Source organism: Lampetra fluviatilis, chromosome 25 (genome assembly GCF_964198595.1).
Source record: "Lampetra fluviatilis chromosome 25, kcLamFluv1.1, whole genome shotgun sequence".
Classification (NCBI taxonomy): Eukaryota; Metazoa; Chordata; class Hyperoartia; order Petromyzontiformes; family Petromyzontidae; genus Lampetra; species Lampetra fluviatilis.
The window spans coordinates 9570604-9588826 of NC_136299.1; the positions used below are offsets into that span (position 1 = coordinate 9570604).

Here is an 18223-nt window from a genome sequence, read left to right on the forward strand (position 1 = left end):
GTAAGTGCTGGGATCAGAGTTTAAGATGGAGATGTTAAACGGACAATGAAGTGCTCTTTCAGGGTTACGGATCCCATATGCAGACCTCACAAGTGTAATAATCCTTCTTGAGACGGCTTCGGAATCAGTCCTTTTATTTCCACTTCCACAATACACTTTACTCACTCACTCTCCGTTGCTGGCAGACAACGGAGAGAGGACAGACTTCACACTAAGTCCCCACCGCGCACGTGGGTCGCCAGATCGCCGAGTAGACTGGGAAACGATAAGAGCAGGGTCACGCGCGGACGGGGGCTCTGGGTGCCACGTGCGCGGTGGGGACTTAGTGTGAAGTCTGTCCTCTCTCCGTTGTCTGCCAGCAACGGAGAGTGAGTGAGTAAAGTGTATTGTGGAAGTGGAAATAAAAGGACTGATTTAGAAGCCGTCTCAAGAAGGATTATTACACAAGTACACATGATTTCCTGCACCAACCACCTGTACACACAACCATTCATCACACACCAAGCACAGCACGATTTTGCCGCTCGTCCATTTGTGGTGTGAATACACACGCAGTGCCACCATTTTAAAATCTTACAAAATGCTCTTTATTTTTTCACAACATTTAAGAAAAGCAGTATACGCATTCAAGTGGCGGATGTGCAACTTGTGATCAAAAACGTACATTTTACAATGCTACCGATTTAAGCGATAGGCTGTGGCCTTTTTAAACCCTTCTCCACTGCATATTGATTTTGCAAAGTGTCTTAAAAAGAAAATATGGTTTAAAGCAAAACAGTAAGGTTTGGAACTTGGTATGTGGTAAAAAAAGGTTTAAAAATCGTAAGCTTACATTTAACAGATTTAAGCCTACCGCTTAAATCCAGCAAAGTTAGAAAGTGTAACCGTCTACCCAGGAGACTTCTTGAAGAAGGCATCCAATGTGCCAACGTTTCCCGAGGTCCTCTGCCGTTTGGCGGCAGGGTTTTCGCCCGTCTTTTTTCTGGTGACCTTGCCACGCTGGGAGTGTCTTGGTGGTGGTGGTGCCGGCGACAGGTGTTGGCCTCGAGGGACGATCGGTGACGCGGCAGAGAAGGAGTCGTGCAGGTCGCGCGCGAAGTGGTAGTCTGTGTGCTCGGGCATCTCCCAGACCAGCACGCGTGTGTTGCACTTCTCGCACAACACGTAGTCCTCCGAGGTGCTGCAGGATGCTGAACCTCCCTCTCGGTCCTCAGAAGTGGATCGATCCATGCTGCTGCTGCTTTCTAAACCTCTGTCGTCACGTGCCAGCGCAGTAGAATCGCACTCATCTTCATTTTTATTCAAAAACTCAAAACCTCCATCATTGCCGCCTTTGTTGGCAGCAAAGGCTGTTTTCCCGTGTTCTTTCTCACTCTCAACATGATTGACAGCTTCTAAGTCTGCTTTGCTGCTGTCATGAATTTCTTGATTGGGGTCTGCAGATCCTGCAGTTATGTCCTTGGCCTGGGTGCCGACTGACTTTTCGACCGGTGCGTCACAAGAATTTTCAGCCACAAAACTCGACTCCGCTGTTGTTGTGGTCTCTGCTACTGTGGCACCGAGCGCCCTCCGCTGGAAGAACGAGGAGATCACCTTCTGGGGGCTCCGAGCCGGCACACGAGTCTGTGGTTCAGGGCAACTGCCCTCTATCGACTTTGAAGGAAGGTCACAGGTCAACGCCTGCACTGGAGTCTCGCTCCCGGCTCTGAGGCCGTCTAATCGAGAGGCCGTTCTCCTGAAGGGGAGAATACCCGGTTTGTCCGTCGCCACCGGGCTCCGATCGTTACGCTGATCCTCGGGTGTCGCCGAGGGGGGTGGAGGAAGAGGTTTCTGCGTGGGGGACGCGAGGCTCTGGGTGGCCGAGGTGTCGCCCGTCAGGAAGCTGGTGATTCCCCCGGAACTCGATGCAGAATCGGAGAACTTGGTGGCAGAGAGGTACAGGCAGGTGACAGCTGGAGACCTGGAGGGTGCAGGTGGATGTGTGTGGATTAATTTAAAGAACAGATGAAGACGAAATAATGAAGGATAATGGCATCATTTAATAGAGAAGGCTGCAGAGCTGCATTCAAGATAAAGAGGAGCAATACAAGAGAAATACAAGTTTGATAAACCTTAACAGAATTGTGGAGGGACACATTTGAATTTGCACACGGTCTACTCCACTCACACACTGCCTCTCACCAACTCACCCGGAATGCACCCAATCCTGTCGGATCCCACACGCTTTGGAGAATTGAGCCTGGATCGCGTCTAGAATGGTGACCACCGTGCACGATGGGCTGTGATAGGCTGCAGTGCTGCGTGGTGGGCAGCAGAGGGTGGTCCAGCAAAATCCCGTGGTCCCACAAGCAGAGGTCGCAACCAGGTACCCGATACCCGTACCCTACCCGATACCCGGCTAGGTACCCGTGTGCGGCCGGGTACGGGTAGGCCGTGAGTCACTGGTGAGTAACTGTTTGTCACTCATTTCCCAACGTCTTGTCTCTTCTCACAATTCAAGTTCCTAGAATCAACCCACCCGCGCCTGCAACATGGCTTCATCCCAGAGGTCGCAATCAGGTACCCGATACCCGTACCCTACCCGATACCCGGCTAGGTACCCGTGTGCGGCCGGGTACGGGTAGGCCGTGAGTCACTGGTGAGTAACTGTTTGTCACTCATTTCCCAACGTCTTGTCTCTTCTCACAATTCAAGTTCCTAGAATCAACCCACCCGCGCCTGCAACATGGCTTCATCCCAAAGGTCGCAATCAGGTACCCGATACCCGTACCCGGCTGGGTACGGGTGGTAGGGTACGGCCGGGTACCCGTTTGCGACCCTGGTGCGGCCGGGTACGGGTAAGGAATCAAAACCCGTTTGCGACCTCTGCTCACAACACCATACCCCCACTTCTATGCTCTCTGCCTTCAGATAAAAGTGTTCTTACTCCAGAGGGGGGTTGCAGTTCTAAGGAGGGGGCGGGGGGGGTCAAGATACTTTCTCACACTGGGCTCACCACGCTGCCTGCTGAGCACCAGCCGTGTTGGAGGCGGCGATGAGCGCGAGGGCGTCGCTGGTGATGCGGCGTGCGTCGTAGCGCGCCAGGGGACAGGAGCGCGACAGGCCCAAGTAGCGCTGGTCCCCGTTCAGCCGCACGCCCGCCGTCAGCAGCTTGGCCACGCGATTGTTCTGCCGCGCACGACACGCTCGCAAGCTTCACGATCCACACGCATGCAGGTGTCGAGCTGGGACGGCCAGTTTATTAAACCCATTAATCGATAAAAACTGCGGTTAAATATTTTGTTGCGAGCGATTAATCAGGCCCCTGTTTTAAATGGTGGTTGCCTCTCACATCCTCCCTCACAATGTGGGAAACTCCCCCCTCCCCCGCAAGCTAAGTCACGTGCGACACAGCTGACGACGTCCGCAAACCTCGCCAACTCGCCTCGTTCAGCAGCACACATGGGAGCAGGCGAGATTTTTTTGGGAAATTTTTTTTGTAATTCAACGAGGTAAGTAATCGATTACTTGACCAATCGTATAGCCCAGCTCTAGGAAGGAGCGTTTGTTCGTGTCACCGTCGAGCATGGGATCTACTTTCCAGAGACCGGGGGGGGCGGGGGCGGAAACTGAATTGTTGCACTGCGTTCAATGTAAACAGTGGAATTTACAAGAGCAGACCATTTATAATATGGCCAAATCACCCATGTTGTGCCGCATCTCACCAGATCTCGAAAACTAATCAGGGTTGAGCCTGGATAGCGCTTGAATGAACGACCACCTTGCACAGCACAGGCTCCATTATTGGCTGCTGTGGGGCTGTTATACGTCTCTCTACTGCCCACCTTCACCAACATGCACTCACCAGTATGGTGAAGTATGGTCAAATAACCCCAGAGACCAGCTTAAGTGTGGGGAGGCCCTCATCAAGCGGTGAATAGATGATGGTAAAACAGGAAGGGTCTTTAGAACCCAGCTCTCTTACCATGTCTCTGTCTTTACTCAGTCTCTCCTCCAACTCCAGTGACAGCTGCTGCAGCCAGTGCTGCACCTAAGGGTCATTCCAACAACAGAGAAACATTTTTACTGGTAGGAACCTCCTGGTTACACCAGCCCACAGGGGATTATTGTGTCCGTCCGTCGTGCATCCAAAAATTGGAGGGGTGGGGCTGGGTGAAGAGGGGAGGGTGGGGAGGGACTGGGTGGGGGGTGGGACGGGTGGGGCTGGGTGGGGAGGGGCTGGTCACCCCGTGGTGTCCTTATAACCTACTCACGCCGGCCTGTGCCCGCCCTCACAGTCGGCCATATTTACGGAATACATCACGCTGCCGTTGACCCTGGCCATTGACCGAGCAACCCAACGTTCCTACCAGCTCCCTCCGCAGGAATGTGTTTGTATTTTGAGGTTCCCCCTCCCGATGTGTTATCGGTGTCGTGTCAGGAGATAGTTTCCCATTCGCGCCTTCTGCAGAGCAGTGCAACCCTCCGCTGTTGGAGAATGGCCCAGGGAAGCGGATATGACAGAGCTACCCCGAGGTCTCTTCAATTCACCCTCTGGGTCAATACGGCAGGAGGCAGCACATTCCAATCCACGCGAGAGACAAGTCAAGTTACTTGACGGTCAAACTGATTGGTAATTCTCAGAGATGGAATGTAGCCAAGTTAAGTGCAAAACCGAAATGTAAAAAAATGTTGATTCAGTCATCAGTGACTGGGCTGAGACCATCAACCCACTACACTTGAGAAACTCGTTTCATCACAACTCTATGAGCAAGGGCAGCTGTCCAGATTGGTACTCAGGATGTAATCTGTGCCAGCCCAGCACTTTTGACCTTTGAGCCACCCACCCAGCTACCTCCCTCCACAATGCTCTTTAAAGGCACGTTGCATTAATATGCTCGACTCTGTTTATCTCCACAATGACGTCAGCATCGTTATCCAGAGGCCAGCCGGGGTGGCCGGTGCACTGAAAATACAAAGGGTAAAAAGTAATCTTGCCACTCCAGAGAACTTGGCATTTTCAAATCCACAAGAAGTGTCGAAGTGACACACTTCGGGGGCAGTTCTGCATGATTGAAAAAAACCCGATAAATTTGATTTGTCCAGCACCTGGATTCGAACCCAGGGCCTCAGCGGTGCCAGCTGTGACCTTTGAGCTACCTGCCACCTACATTTTTGGTCTAGCAGGGAGCCGTCGCTCCGCCTAAAACCGCGACCTTGACGAAGAAGCTATTGCCGGTGCTTGGGGGTCAGAGTCCGTTGCCACATAGCGCAGAGCATCGGGAGGAATGAACACGGGTAAGCGCCGATGAGGGGACACCGATCTATGCAGCCAGATCACCCAAACTTGCCCGAGCGATCAATGGATGGCGAGGTGTCACTACCAAATCGCCTGGCGCATCCGCCACCTACATTTTGAAAACTAAGGCCACGTAATTTTCTCGCGGGCGGGCGGGCAGGTGGACAACGTCACATGATAAATGTATCGGTCACGTGTGGCGATGCACGACAGGGCCCGCCGCCTTGCCTTCTCCTTCGTGTCCAGAGCCTCCCGGCCCATGAAGTTCTTGCTGCAGCCGATGGACTTGGGCAGCTGCCTGGGCCGCACAGGCTCGAATTCCACGCCACGGCACAGGTCGTGCAGCCACGAGCTGCACTCACAAGAGACAAAGTTCAGGTTGCGCCATGTGGCCCTTCGACAGGCTGTTGGTGCAGACTGCTATTTTGGCAAGCGTTTCACATGGCTGGCATGCCAGTGCACTATGGGGATGGGGGTGTGGCAAGCACAATGCCCAACAACCTTTGTCTTCCCGCTGGTGATGTTAACACATTGCACCAGTTACTCGTGTTAAGGTAGTCTACCTAGGGGAGATCCCAGAACCAGTTCTGTTACGACTCCAGACTGACGTTAGCCACGGCAAGGAATCGGATTCAGGTAGCAAGGTCCGCAGCACGGTGTGCTAACCACTGTGCCAGCAGTCTCAAAAACACGTGCATCATGTCCACAACATGACGTTTACGCAGGTGTAAGACCTTTCCCTATTCTCTCCCCTGCGCCCTAGCAACTACCCCACGTACAAAACTCCCACGCCATACGTAGCAATAATTATTAAGCTTAAATTACTACCAGGTGGGAGTGCTCCGAGACAACAAGGAGCTCATTCATGCGTTAGCGGAAAGGCATTTTCCAACAATATTTGTCTTTAAAAAAATGGTTATACTTAATGCCAAGTTTCCGCTAACACATGCATCGGCTTGCACGGCTCTCGTTTTATTTGTACTGCAGACCTAGGGGGGAGGTGAAAGGGAAATATAGGTGCTGGAGAACAGGGCGCAGTGTTTTCAAATAAAATAAAAATATAACGTGCGTTCAAACAAGTAACTACGTCGTAATGTCATGGAGAATATTTCAGTACTGCGCAGGCTTTGCGCGGTTGCGCTGTATGGCTTCTCCGATGTGTTGTCTGGTTGTGCCGGGTGTTGTTCGGCGCGATGTCCAACGTTTCATGGCACGATGTCCGGCGCGTGAAGAGAAACGTCGGACATCATGGAGAACAACACGCGGTAAAATCCAAAAACGCATCGGAAAGGGATGTTATCTTGACTGAGAGCATCCTTATGTTCATGATACATGTACCTAATTGCGTTCCACTTTTTAACATACACATTGCAAGAGGCCCTTACAATGACAAAAGTGATCGAATGCATTAAAATTTGAAACATGGCATTACCAGGTTGAAAATACATGATTCCCTCTTTACTCATGAAGTTGCTATCCGCGATACTGGCTATCCACGAATCGGATATGGAGCTCTACACAACTGTATCGAAAGAGACAGAAACAAACTGATGAGATAAAGTGATAAAAGAGAATGTGATGCGAGAAAGTCATGAGATAAAATGATGAGAGAGAATGTGATGCGAGAAAATTACAAAGTAACGAGAGAAATTTCGAAGCTTTAGAAACATCTGTAGGTTTTACGCGTACAATATTCATAGGCCAATACGATATCCGCGAAATGTTCTATTCACGAGCATCTCGAGAACATATCCCTCCCGAATAACGAGAGAGTATGCTGTACTCTCCTTCTCGTACCCAATTAGTGCGGAATAGATGCTTGCAGGGCAGTTTCGGTGTTGTATCTCTCGTGTGGCCACGGGCCGTACCACATTCATTTGCACAGTGAGCATCCAGCCGGTGAGGCCATAGGTTTTCCACCCCTGCGTAGCCACGCGAAGGGAGGTTTGCGTTGCGACGGCCACTCCGTTGTTTTAAGTTAAGTTACCCGGTTTTCATATTCTTGGTTCTTTCCGTAAAGTCACGTAGAAGGGAAATAATAAAATAATATAAATATAAAACAATAAAAATTCTCACGACGTTTCGACTGCAACACAAGCAATCATCATCAGGTGTAAATCAAAATTTACCCGGTTTTCTCGCCGAAGCGCGCCTGAAGGGTGCCCTCTGTGAATTCCACGAGCTGCCCCATCGTCTCCACGCCCAGCGTCTCGGCCACCGAGCTCCCGAGCTTCCCCCCCAAGTGACGTCTGAGCAGCCGGGTGGGTCCACGCACACGCGCAACAAAGACAGCTCACTGGCGATGCACACGGAAATACACCTCGGTGGTGGGGGCGGGGGGGTCACAGAATACACATGAGGTTGTTACACAGGGTGTTACGACTAGGGTTGCTACAATCTCGTAGGTTTTCGTGATTGTGCTACTGTGTAGCTTCGATGTGTTTGCAGGTGATACCACGTGCTGTGTGGGAGGATGGAGGAACTTTAACTCTACCTGCTGGGATATTCAACAACTGCAAGAACTGAAAAAGCTTCCAGCACGTGGCAGCGAAATGTCGGACGTATGGCCAAACGATGGTTTGCTCAGTATGGAGATTGTTTTGAGGGTTTGTTTACATGGGATCGGGGATGGGCCAGGATCAGTTTAGACATCACCCACCGCTGATGTTTGCTGTGGCAAGGAATCAAAATCAGGTAACTGAGCTCGTAGTGCAGTGTGCTGACCATTGCATCATCGCTCAACCCCACGTAAAAAATAAGATTGAAAAAAAAATGTAAGACCCACATCCTCACACAGGGGCCCACAGACTCGTGTGATTACACAAGGAGGCTGACCGCACACTCACATCTTGCCGATCGGCAGCGTCGCGAAGAGCTTTGGGATGGAAGACGGTGACAGCACCGTCTGCTTGTTGGGCTTGTTCATGCCGCACGCCAGCTTGGCCAGCGTCTGCACCGATGCAGGGAGAGAAGACGCAACGCGTTACCGGCACGTGCGAGAGCAAATATCGTAACCGGAAATCTATAACCGTTACTGCCACTGCGGTGGCGAACACAGTCCATTTCGTGGCGGTGCAATTACAGTGGGATTCCTCTGAACTGTGTCCAAGTGGAGGCTACCATTCCTGTATCAGCAAATTTGCAGATAAAAGGAAGGAGTTCTCATATTATTCAAAAAATTACTCCCCTATCTTTAAAGTATTCAGATGAATGCAGATTGAAAGATTTTTTACAGGACTCCTTTTATCTACGAAAATTAATCGACAATACGAATTTAGCGGCTACCACGACCACTTTTGCGTCACCCCTCTTATCCAAATAAACTTACGAATCATGGAATCGACCAGTCGATTAATTATCGAAGTTTTCACGGATCAGTAAAGAGACTGTGGAATAAAATGGGTCACAATTAAAAGGACTTTATACTATTGTGTGATGTGACACTGCGCGTTAAGTTTTCTCGCCTTGTTGTGGGCGATACCGGCCGAGCACTGGAACCCAGTCTCGGCCTCCACGGCCGCCCTCATCTCAGCGACCAGCGCGGCCCCCATGGCCAGTCGCAGCTCCACGTTAGTGGCGGCGGCGCCCCCCTCTCCGTCCTCTTCCGCCCCCAGCGAGGACAGCCACTCCGCCAACCCACGGACTCGCCGCGTTTCTGGTGACGCAAAAAAAATGGACTCGTGTGAACATAGAAAAAAAATCACTAAACTCACCTCCAGATTAACTTAAAATGTATTTGTTTTGCTTTGGCCACGTCATCGTTTTATGGCAAAAATTGCGCACGTGATCACTTTGTGCATGCTTACATTTTACTGTGATTTCTTACGATGACAATAAAAATGGATTTTACAGCACTGCCGTCTGCCCCCCACAACGTAGCCCAGCAGCAGCGTATAACAACAACCTGTTATGCACGGTGGTCGCCTTTCCAAACACGGTACAATCTCAATCCTGCTTGGTTTCCAAGATCTGATGTGACCTGACATTATGGGTGATTTGGTCATAGGCGCAGTTGCATTTGTGATACGTGTTGTAACAGTAAACGGCGCACCTTTGTCGATCTCTACTCCGCCCACCCCGGCCGGGTCTCCCTCCCCGGCCGCGTCTACCTCCCTGTCACGGGGCCACCCCTCCACATGGGTCCCGGGGAGGTCGTCGGGGACCAGGGGGCGGCCGTGCAAGGCACTGATGCGCGACGCCAAGGCGCCTGTCAGGTCCATGTAGGCCTCGTCGATGCTGGCGCGCTCCACGATAGCGAAGCGTGCCATGACGTCGAGCACCTGCACGCTCGCCTCCCGGTACCTGCCAAACGGCACCAGAGTGGACGGTGAATAGTTCACTCTCTGTTATGATAATTGCAAGTGTTATTGAAATGTAATTACATTTGGTATTTGTGCCATTCTTACAGCGCAAGGCTATGATGAACACACGGTTCACAGATGAGTGTAGTGAACCAGTAGGGGGAGATGTCGCTGTGCGTTTTTACCCTATTAAGTGATTTTGCGAGTACGGTAGTTTAAAAACATTGACCTTAATGCCAGCACACATGGCCTACAATTGCAACCGACGCCACGAGATCTTTAACCTCCGCTGTGAAGCAGATCGAGAGGGGGGGGGGGGGGGGGAGCGTTGTATAATTTTGCGAATACACCCGCAGTATTAACCAGGACGGCCACAGGCCTCGAACCGCGCGAACCTCTGCAAAACAAATGCGATCGCCCTTCGGCTACGAGTCACGGCTGTGGGCTACGCGTCACGGCTGCCGGCTACGCGTCACGGCTGCGGGCTGCGCGACGGTGCGCTCACCTGGTGAGGTCGGCCTTGCCGTGCGCTTCGGGGACACGGGCGAGGAGGAGCTCGGGGCAGAGCTTCCGCGCCTCGTCTCCGCGCATGTTGCGGCTCACCCCGAAGGCGCGCGCCTCGTAGCTCACCGCGATGATGCTGCACCCCCGAGGAGTTCAAGTTCATTTATTAGGTATAGCCCTGTGAGCCATTCGGCTCTTGAATCGGGTGCAACCGCAACAAACAAAAAAAATTAACAAGAAACATCTTCAAGTGAATATGTGACTAAGTGCAAACAGAAATCCAAGAAAAGACAGCAAAACATTGCAGAAAAAAATCATCGTACACCAAACGCTGTGTGCAAAAATCCCAGGAGGAGGGGGCGACGGGGTCGGTGGAGCAGACGGGGACAATAATATCTTCTTGGTTCTTTCGGTAAAGTCACGTAGAATGGAACTAATAAAATAATGAAAATAAAACATAATAAAATAATTCTCACGACGTTTCGGCCACAACGCAAGCAGCCGTCCTCAGGTGAAGAACAGGTCTGTCGGAAAGACATTCAGATGCTGCCTTTCCGACAGACCTGGTCTTCACCTGAGGACGGCTGCTTGCGTTGTGGCCGAAACGTCGTGAAAATTATTTTATTATGTTTTATTTTCATTATTTTATTAGTTCCATTCTACGTGACTTTACCGAAAGAACCAAGAAGATGAATCCCTGCAGTCACGAAAGCTTTCAATCGAAAGGACAATAATAGTCAGGGAATAACATTTTCTCAAAGCTTGAGAGTCTCAAGACAATTTCAGCAGGGTCCTGCTGCATTTGGGTGTTTGGTGGACAATTTCGCCTGCGATGAGTTTTTTTTCTCTTCGTGTTTCGAGAAGAATTCACCGCTCACCGGTAGAACATTAAACCAAAGGGTCGCACAGTTTACAAACCCACCTGCTGTATTACCATCTAGCCTACCTCACACAGCCCAGTGAGAGTGTAAACTTTTACAAATCTCTACGTGATCCACTGACCCTTGCCTATAGTGCTGGATCTTAGGCGTTGTGTCTTGTATCTTCTCCCCACAGACGGCCACGTAAATGCGTTCACATGTAAACTACTAAACTTCACCACGCTGGTGGGTGCTGGTGGGTGACAAGGGGTTACTCTGGATCGTAGCAAACTCAACTATAAACTATTTGTTTTATTTTACCAAGGCCCAATGAGCTACAACGCTTTTTTTTCAGAAGCGACCTCACCACAAATGATAGCGCAACGAAGCTGGCTTGTCATCATCACGTGGGATTACAAAATCGGTCAAATACTCGAAACGCGCGTTCATTCTAAATGCGGAGTGAAAAATACGGAGGTACCGGAGAAAAATCCACACGACCACGTGGAGAAAGACACAGCAAACTTCAAATATACAGCAGCAGGCGTCAGGGTCAGGCTCGAACCCACGACCTCCTGCATACCAGGCGAGGGAGTAAACATCTCATAGCCATACTCTGTTTTTTTCGGTAAAAGAAAACAAATAAATCATAGCCACTCACCCTCCTCCCCGCCAGCCCTTATATTGCACCACCACGCACGGCTTGCCCTTGAGCTGCGGGTTAAACTTCTGCTCCACCTGGACATAGAAGCAGTCCATGTCCACCAGGGCCACGACCCGTTCTGCGCCTCGTTCCATGGGGACTTGTGATGGAAATCCTCCTCCCCAATTCTCGGGAGTAATGGTCCACAAATCGTGGCTCAACCCAAGGTATCGTCTCCACCCTAAAGTTATACAACTGTTGAAAGTCACCTAGTTTATTTAATAACAACAAAATAATCAATGCTGCTTTTGGTGCAGACGGTCACACCGGTGATGTACGTCTCAAAGCGAGGAGTCTTCAGACGAGCGAGGAGTGGAGTTGTAATCGCGAGCCTGCTCCCTCACGGTCTGCTTCCTAGCCTTAGGTATTGATTCTGATTCTGACAGCGCTGCATTGTGACACCTGTATCAATGGCTAGCCGGGGAGCGAGCAGCCCAATGAGCTGCAATGGTGGAGGCAGCACTGTGCATTGGCCAGAATAGCCAAATGTCATTTACTTCACCGATTTTAACCCGGAAAGCCACGCCGCATTCAAGACGTTTGATCAAATGTCCTTTGCATGGAGTAAAACGAATACATGAGTCATAAACGGCTCACGCCTCTTGCGAATGTGAACGAGACACGTTTACGCAGCGTTCGTCTATCTGCGTTACACAACGCAACTCAAATCGTAATCACCATCGGGCATGGAGCCAATCCCACTGCTGGATGAAGAAGGCCCCTCAACCTGCAATCGAAACGTCGTATTATGCTATTATTTAATTTAATATTTTATCTTTATACGTGACTTTACCGAAAGAACCAAAGAATAATTCCTGCAGTCACGAAAGCTCCAAAATTAAGATTGAAGGCCCTCAACCACCAAGCCGTCGCAATATTTTACGATCGTGCGATGTGACAACTGCGCTGCGTATACCGATTAAAATGAGAACCCCCCCTCCCCCAATGCAAAACACAACCACCGGTTAACGAAGTCGCATTAGTAAAAATGTATTTCAAAAATACGCGGCGCTGAGAGTGGCACCGTCCAACGTTGTGCAAATGTCCCATGTGTTGTGATGACGTAATATCCGGCGTGCGTCATGACGTCACTGGCACCGGTACAATATGACATCATCACGGTACAGTACAGTTACACGGATTTGGAAGCTCTGAAAGCGTATGGTCGAGCGTGATGACGTCAACTACCGCCCATTCCGTTATGACGCAATGACGTGACGTAACTCAATTGCGTGACCATTACGAGAACGTGAAAGCGTGATGACGTGGGCTGATATCCTTTTCGACCAACGTCATCACGCATCAGCGGCTGTCGTGGAATAGTCGGGGAGTATCGATCGTGATGACGTCAAAACCACGGTTATAAAATTGCGTAATCACGCTTTCACGTCATGGTTGGCACCACGAGCGGATGTCCGAGCGCGATGACGTCATCGTCGGCCAGTTACGGCATTACGTGACGAACGTGCGAGCGTAACGATGTCAGCGATCGTAGTTTACGTCATGACGTCATCACGTAACCTTGGCTGCCTGCATCGATTCCACGATTAGTGAAATTACTATCGATTCGTAGGCTATCTTTACTGGTAGCGAATCGTGCTGTCGTAATCGATTGTTATCGATGTCGTCGATTAGATCAAACTATATTATTATGTTGTATACATTGTCAGAATGTGAATATTTATTGATGCTGGAGGAATCCGATGAGCTAGTGAGAGTAGCGGTTTCTAATGGCTGGCTGTAGTCATTAAAGCATTCCAACATCCGAATTAAGTAATCGAACTCGTGACATAAATGTTAATCGAGTCGTGATCAGTAATTCAACCTGTATAAGTAATCGAATGCAATAATGACAATCGTTGCAAGTACTGTAATCCAATAATGACAATCCAATCCAGTCATCACTAGTAATCCTATACTGTATTGAGAAGTAGTCAATAATTTACATGTAATTCAATAGAATGGGTTACATGTAATCCAATTGAATAGTTTACGTGTAATCCGGACAAGGGTAATCTAATAGCTGGCGGATTGGTATGGATAGGGTGGCATGATATTCGTTGCAATGTTTGATTTTTAGTATCTAGAGTGTTCAAACATTTACAACATTACATGACCTGAATTAACGTGTCCTTAATGATCGACAACGTTATATTATTTTCAAAAATTAAACCTGTTACGTTGTGTATAAAATTTCTTCCTTAAATTGCTTTTCCTTTTTTCTGTCTTACATAAATAAAGAATCAAACGTAGCAACAACTATCGTTGCCATAGGATGGGGGGGGGGCATGCCTGTGATGGTATTGGTGCAGATCCACGTCTCACGTTGTGGCTCCCCTCTAATTGAACATCTGCGCCGGTTGGAAACATTGAGGCTGCCATGCCCACGATCCATCCTGGGTTTAACCAGGCTGGATAATTGTGTGCGGAGCTCACAAATCCTTGAAAGATCTGGGCACAGTCCCATCAGTGAGCTCCTCCGGCAGGCAAGGCTGCGTTGGCTGGGCCAGGTAGCCCGCATGCCCAGCCACCGCATGCCTAAACAGCTTTTGTTTGACCGCATAGAGGGGGCTAAACGGGCTAGAGGAAGAGATGGAGTGATGTGGTACAGGAGGATGTGGAGCTGAGTGGACTTACCGATGACTGGTACCAGCGGTGTCAAGATCGGCCTCTGTGGAGGAGGAGGCTCGTGAAGGACGCTGCTGCTACTGGGCAGTTGGAGGCAGTCGCCCTCCAGCAACAACGGAGGGCAGAGGAGCGACGCTCACAACAACGAGCGGAGCGCCGGGCGGATAAAACGCAGCAAGTTGGCACAGCTGGTGCATCTACCGGTCATCTCAGTCAGTCAACCCATGGCACCTGCTGAGTCTGTCCCGTGACCTCCTGTCAGCAGAGAGCCTTCGACACTTCACGTGGCCTCAAAGTGCACCTGGCCTGGCACAGACGCCGTGGTCACCGTCACTGAGTGGCGAATGACGTCTGTGTTGGTATTGGTGCAGGTCCGAGCGCTGCGCAACCAACACCAGTGACGATCATTCGAACCGGTCCATGTGTCCTTCCCCTAGGTCGACTCAGCCTCAAATGAGGTCCTGGTGCGGTGTGTGAATGTCGCTACCGAGAGATACAAAGGCGGCCGGGCGTGGTGCCGGCCACCCACCCCCTCGTGCCGGCCTCCAAAGGTGCTGCTGCTGCTGCTCGCTAACAGCACTTGCCCCAATGGCCTGTTAGGGGCTACACGGGGCATCTTTGTCTGTGGTGCAGCTCCGAGTGGTGACGTCACCGCCGTGGGGCTGTCGCTCCCCTCTGGCTTGTCACGTTGCCCAGGTGTGGTGCAGTTCACAGGTGATGCAGGCGCTCTCTCTCTCTCTCTCACGCAGTTCTTCCTTGACACGCAGCAGCAGCAGCAACAACAACAACAGCGACGACGAGAATCGACAACAACAACCACGTTCATCGTTATCTTTTAAACTGGCGATGTGTGTGTGTTTTTTTTAAGTTTAGCCGTGTTCCATTTAAACTTTTAAAACAACTATCTGGCCCTTTCGCGAGCTCTCTGAAGCTGTTACATTGTCTTCTTGTTCGGAGGCGTTCATGAGCTTGGGGCAAGGAGTTTAAAGTTCTCAACAAAAGTAAGTGAACACCTGCACGTACGTACGCTGACATTACAGTACACGTATACCTGTCAAGACAAGAAACTCTACTTTGTAATAGGCAGGCGTCGTTAGCTATAATTGGGTCCTTAATGATGAGCGTTAATCATTGGGAGGCTGCAGTTGACATTCCGCCTTCCCGCGACAGTGGCAAGTCATCCCCACCACGGCACTGCCATCATCACGATCGTCATCACCAGACAATGGTTGGGGAGTTCATTCGAGAAATAAGGTCGCGTTTCGGAATAGTCAACAGCCACGATCACACACACACACGTCTTCACCATCTCGCACGGGCCTGCGATGATGGAGCAATCTGTCTTGAGCGCCTGCAACGCGAGTTGATTTCATCGGCTCCATCTCCGTGCGGGATGTCCACTCGAGCACATTCCTTCCTTTGGCTACCACTGCACCGTCGGTCTTGTCCAGCATCGCGGGACTCTTGCGACGTGTCGCGTGTGTACAACTAGAGATGCAGTCACCCAGGTGTGTGTACAGGTAGAGATGCAGTCACCCAGGTGTGTGTACAGGTAGAGATGTAGACACCCAGGTGTGTGTACACCTATAGATGTCGTCACCCAGGTGTGTGTACAGGTAGAGGTGTCGTCACCCAGGTGTGTGTACAGGTAGAGGTGTGTGTCACCCAGGTGTGTGTACAGGTATAGATGTAGACACCCAGGTGTGTGTACAGGTAGAGATGCAGTCACCCAGGTGTGTGAACAGGTAGAGATGTAGACACCCAGGTGTGTGTACAGGTAGAGATGTAGACACCCAGGTGTGTGTACAGCTAGAGATGTCGTCACCCAGGTGTGTGTACAGGTAGAGATGTAGTCACCCAGGTGTGTGTACAGGTAGAGATGTCGTCACCCAGGTGTGTGTACAGGTAGAGATGTAGTCACCCAGGTGTGTGTACAGGTAGAGATGTAGTCACCCAGGTGTGTGTACAGGTAGATATGTAGTCACCCAGGTGTGTGTACAGGTAGAGATGTAGTCACCCAAGTGTGTGTACAAGTAGAGATGTAGTCACCAGGTGTGTGTACAGGTAGAGATGTAGTCACCCAGGTGTGTGTACAGGTAAAGATGTAGTCACCCAGGTGTGTGTACAGGTAGAGATGTAGTCACCCAGGTGTGTGTACAGGTAGAGATGTAGACACCCAGATGTGTGTACAGGTAGAGATGTAGTCACCAGGTGTGTGTACAGGTAGAGATGTAGTCACCCAGGTGTGTGTACAGGTAGAGATGTAGTCACCCAGGTGTGTGTACAGGTAGAGATGTAGTCACCCAGGTGTGTGTACAGGTAGAGATGTAGTCACCAGGTGTGTGTACAGGTAGAGATGTAGACACCCAGGTGTGTGTACAGGTAGAGATGTAGACACCCAGGTGTGTGTTCAGGTAGAGATGTAGTCACCCAGGTGTGTGTACAGGTAGAGATGTAGACACCCAGGTGTGTGTACAGGTAGAGATCTAGTCATCCAGGTGTGTGTACAGGTAGAGACGTCGTCACCTAGGTGTGTGTACAGGTAGAGATGTAGTCACCCAGGTGTGTGTACAGGTAGAGATGTCGTCACCCAGGTGTGTGTACAGGTAGAGATGTAGACACCCAGGTGTGTGTACAGGTAGAGATGTAGTCACCAGGTGTGTACAGGTAGAGATGTAGTCACCCAGGTGAGTGTACAGGTAGAGATGTAGTCACCAGGTGTGTGTACAGGTAGAGATGTAGACACCAGGTGTGTGTACAGGTAGAGATGTAGACACCCAGGTGAGTGTACAGGTAGAGATGTAGACACCCAGGTGAGTGTACAGGTAGAGATGTAGTCACCAGGTGTGTGTAGGAAGCGATGGCCAAACGTCGTGAGAATGTTATTGTTTTATTTGTATTATTTTATTATTTCCCTTCTACGTGACTTTACCGAAAGAACCTAGAATATGATGGCCATGCTGTACTCATGGTTCATAATAACGATCAAACCTGGCCAGTCTCATTGTTCTCTGTCTGTCTTCAAATAATATGGCCGCAATGTGTCAAAGTTGGAAGTCTGATACAAGGCTGCCGTGCACCGTGTGTGCGTGTCTACAGCTATTCCCACTGAGGTGTGTGTGTGTGTACAGCAGTTCGGCAATAATAGCTATGCTGTACTGATGACTGCAATCACAAATCAACCCAGGATGAGACTGCCTATCGTAATAATATGACCACGATTTGAATAAACGGCTGCGTTTGTGCGTTGCGTGCGAGAGACGATAGCTAAGGATGTGTGTGTGTTACGGTTCTAGCCATCGAGCCGTGTGTTGGTGTGCAGTGCACTTTGCCCATCTCCATCCTCTGTTTACTGTGGAAGTTTTTTTTACCCTTCCAACTCTGCCGCCGCTGCTGTTGTTGAAAGGGGAGGTGGGGTGTGGGGCAGCATTTTAACTTCTCAAGTGGTGGCTCTTGTGTGCCAGGTCTACACATTCCTGAGCGAGTCCGAGTTCAACTTTGGAAGGAGAGAGAAAGAGGTCCAATTGAGTATGCTAATGTATAAACTAGTGTAAAATTTCGATTTAAAGCTTTCGTGACTGCAGGGATTCATCTTCTTGGTTCTTTCGGTAAAGTCACGTAGAATGGAAATAATAAAATAATAACAATTAATCATAATAAAACGTCGTGAGAATTATTTTATTATGTTTTATTTTTATTATTTTATTATTTCCATTCTACGTGACTTCACCGAAAGAGCCAAGAAGATATAAACTAGTGCTTAAACTATTTATTTTTTATTTTTTTCCAGGTAAGGCTCACTGAACTACGTAGCTCTTTTTCAGAAGCGCCTTGGCTCTAAAACAAATTCTAGCTCAACTAAATGACTTACGAAGTGGAAATGTATAGCAGCCACATACTCTAAACGCGTGATGTTAATTCCAAATGTGGAGGGAAGACCCGGAGACAA

The 18223-nt window shown here is 49.9% G+C and overlaps 1 protein-coding gene across 1 annotated transcript; it reads right to left on the minus strand.

Moving 5' to 3' along the window:
- Positions 1 to 639: 639 nt before the first annotated feature.
- On the minus strand, positions 640 to 12694 carry POLH (DNA polymerase eta). Its single transcript, XM_078868218.1, has 10 exons — positions 11605 to 12694; positions 10085 to 10219; positions 9330 to 9580; positions 8743 to 8933; positions 8125 to 8228; positions 7408 to 7527; positions 5507 to 5630; positions 3965 to 4030; positions 2996 to 3168; positions 640 to 1960 (listed from the first exon to the last, which is right to left on the minus strand). The coding sequence occupies exons 1-10, from the start codon at positions 11739 to 11741 to the stop codon at positions 889 to 891; spliced, it is 2373 nt and encodes a 790-aa protein (XP_078724344.1). The 5' UTR covers positions 11742 to 12694; the 3' UTR covers positions 640 to 888.
- Between the last annotated feature and the right edge of the window lie 5529 nt (positions 12695 to 18223).

Excerpts from the sequence above, each read along its gene's own strand:
- POLH (XM_078868218.1), bottom strand. The coding sequence starts at position 11,741 with ATGGAACGAGGCGCAGAACGGGTCGTGGCCCTGGTGGACATGGACTGC. Across the intron at positions 8,229-8,742 it reads CCGGTATCGCCCACAACAAG|ACGCTGGCCAAGCTGGCGTG; the intron begins GCGAGAAAACTT and ends GCATCGGTGCAG. Across the intron at positions 5,631-7,407 it reads CGCTTCGGCGAGAAAACCGG|CTCGTGGCTGCACGACCTGT; the intron begins GTAAATTTTGAT and ends TTGTGAGTGCAG.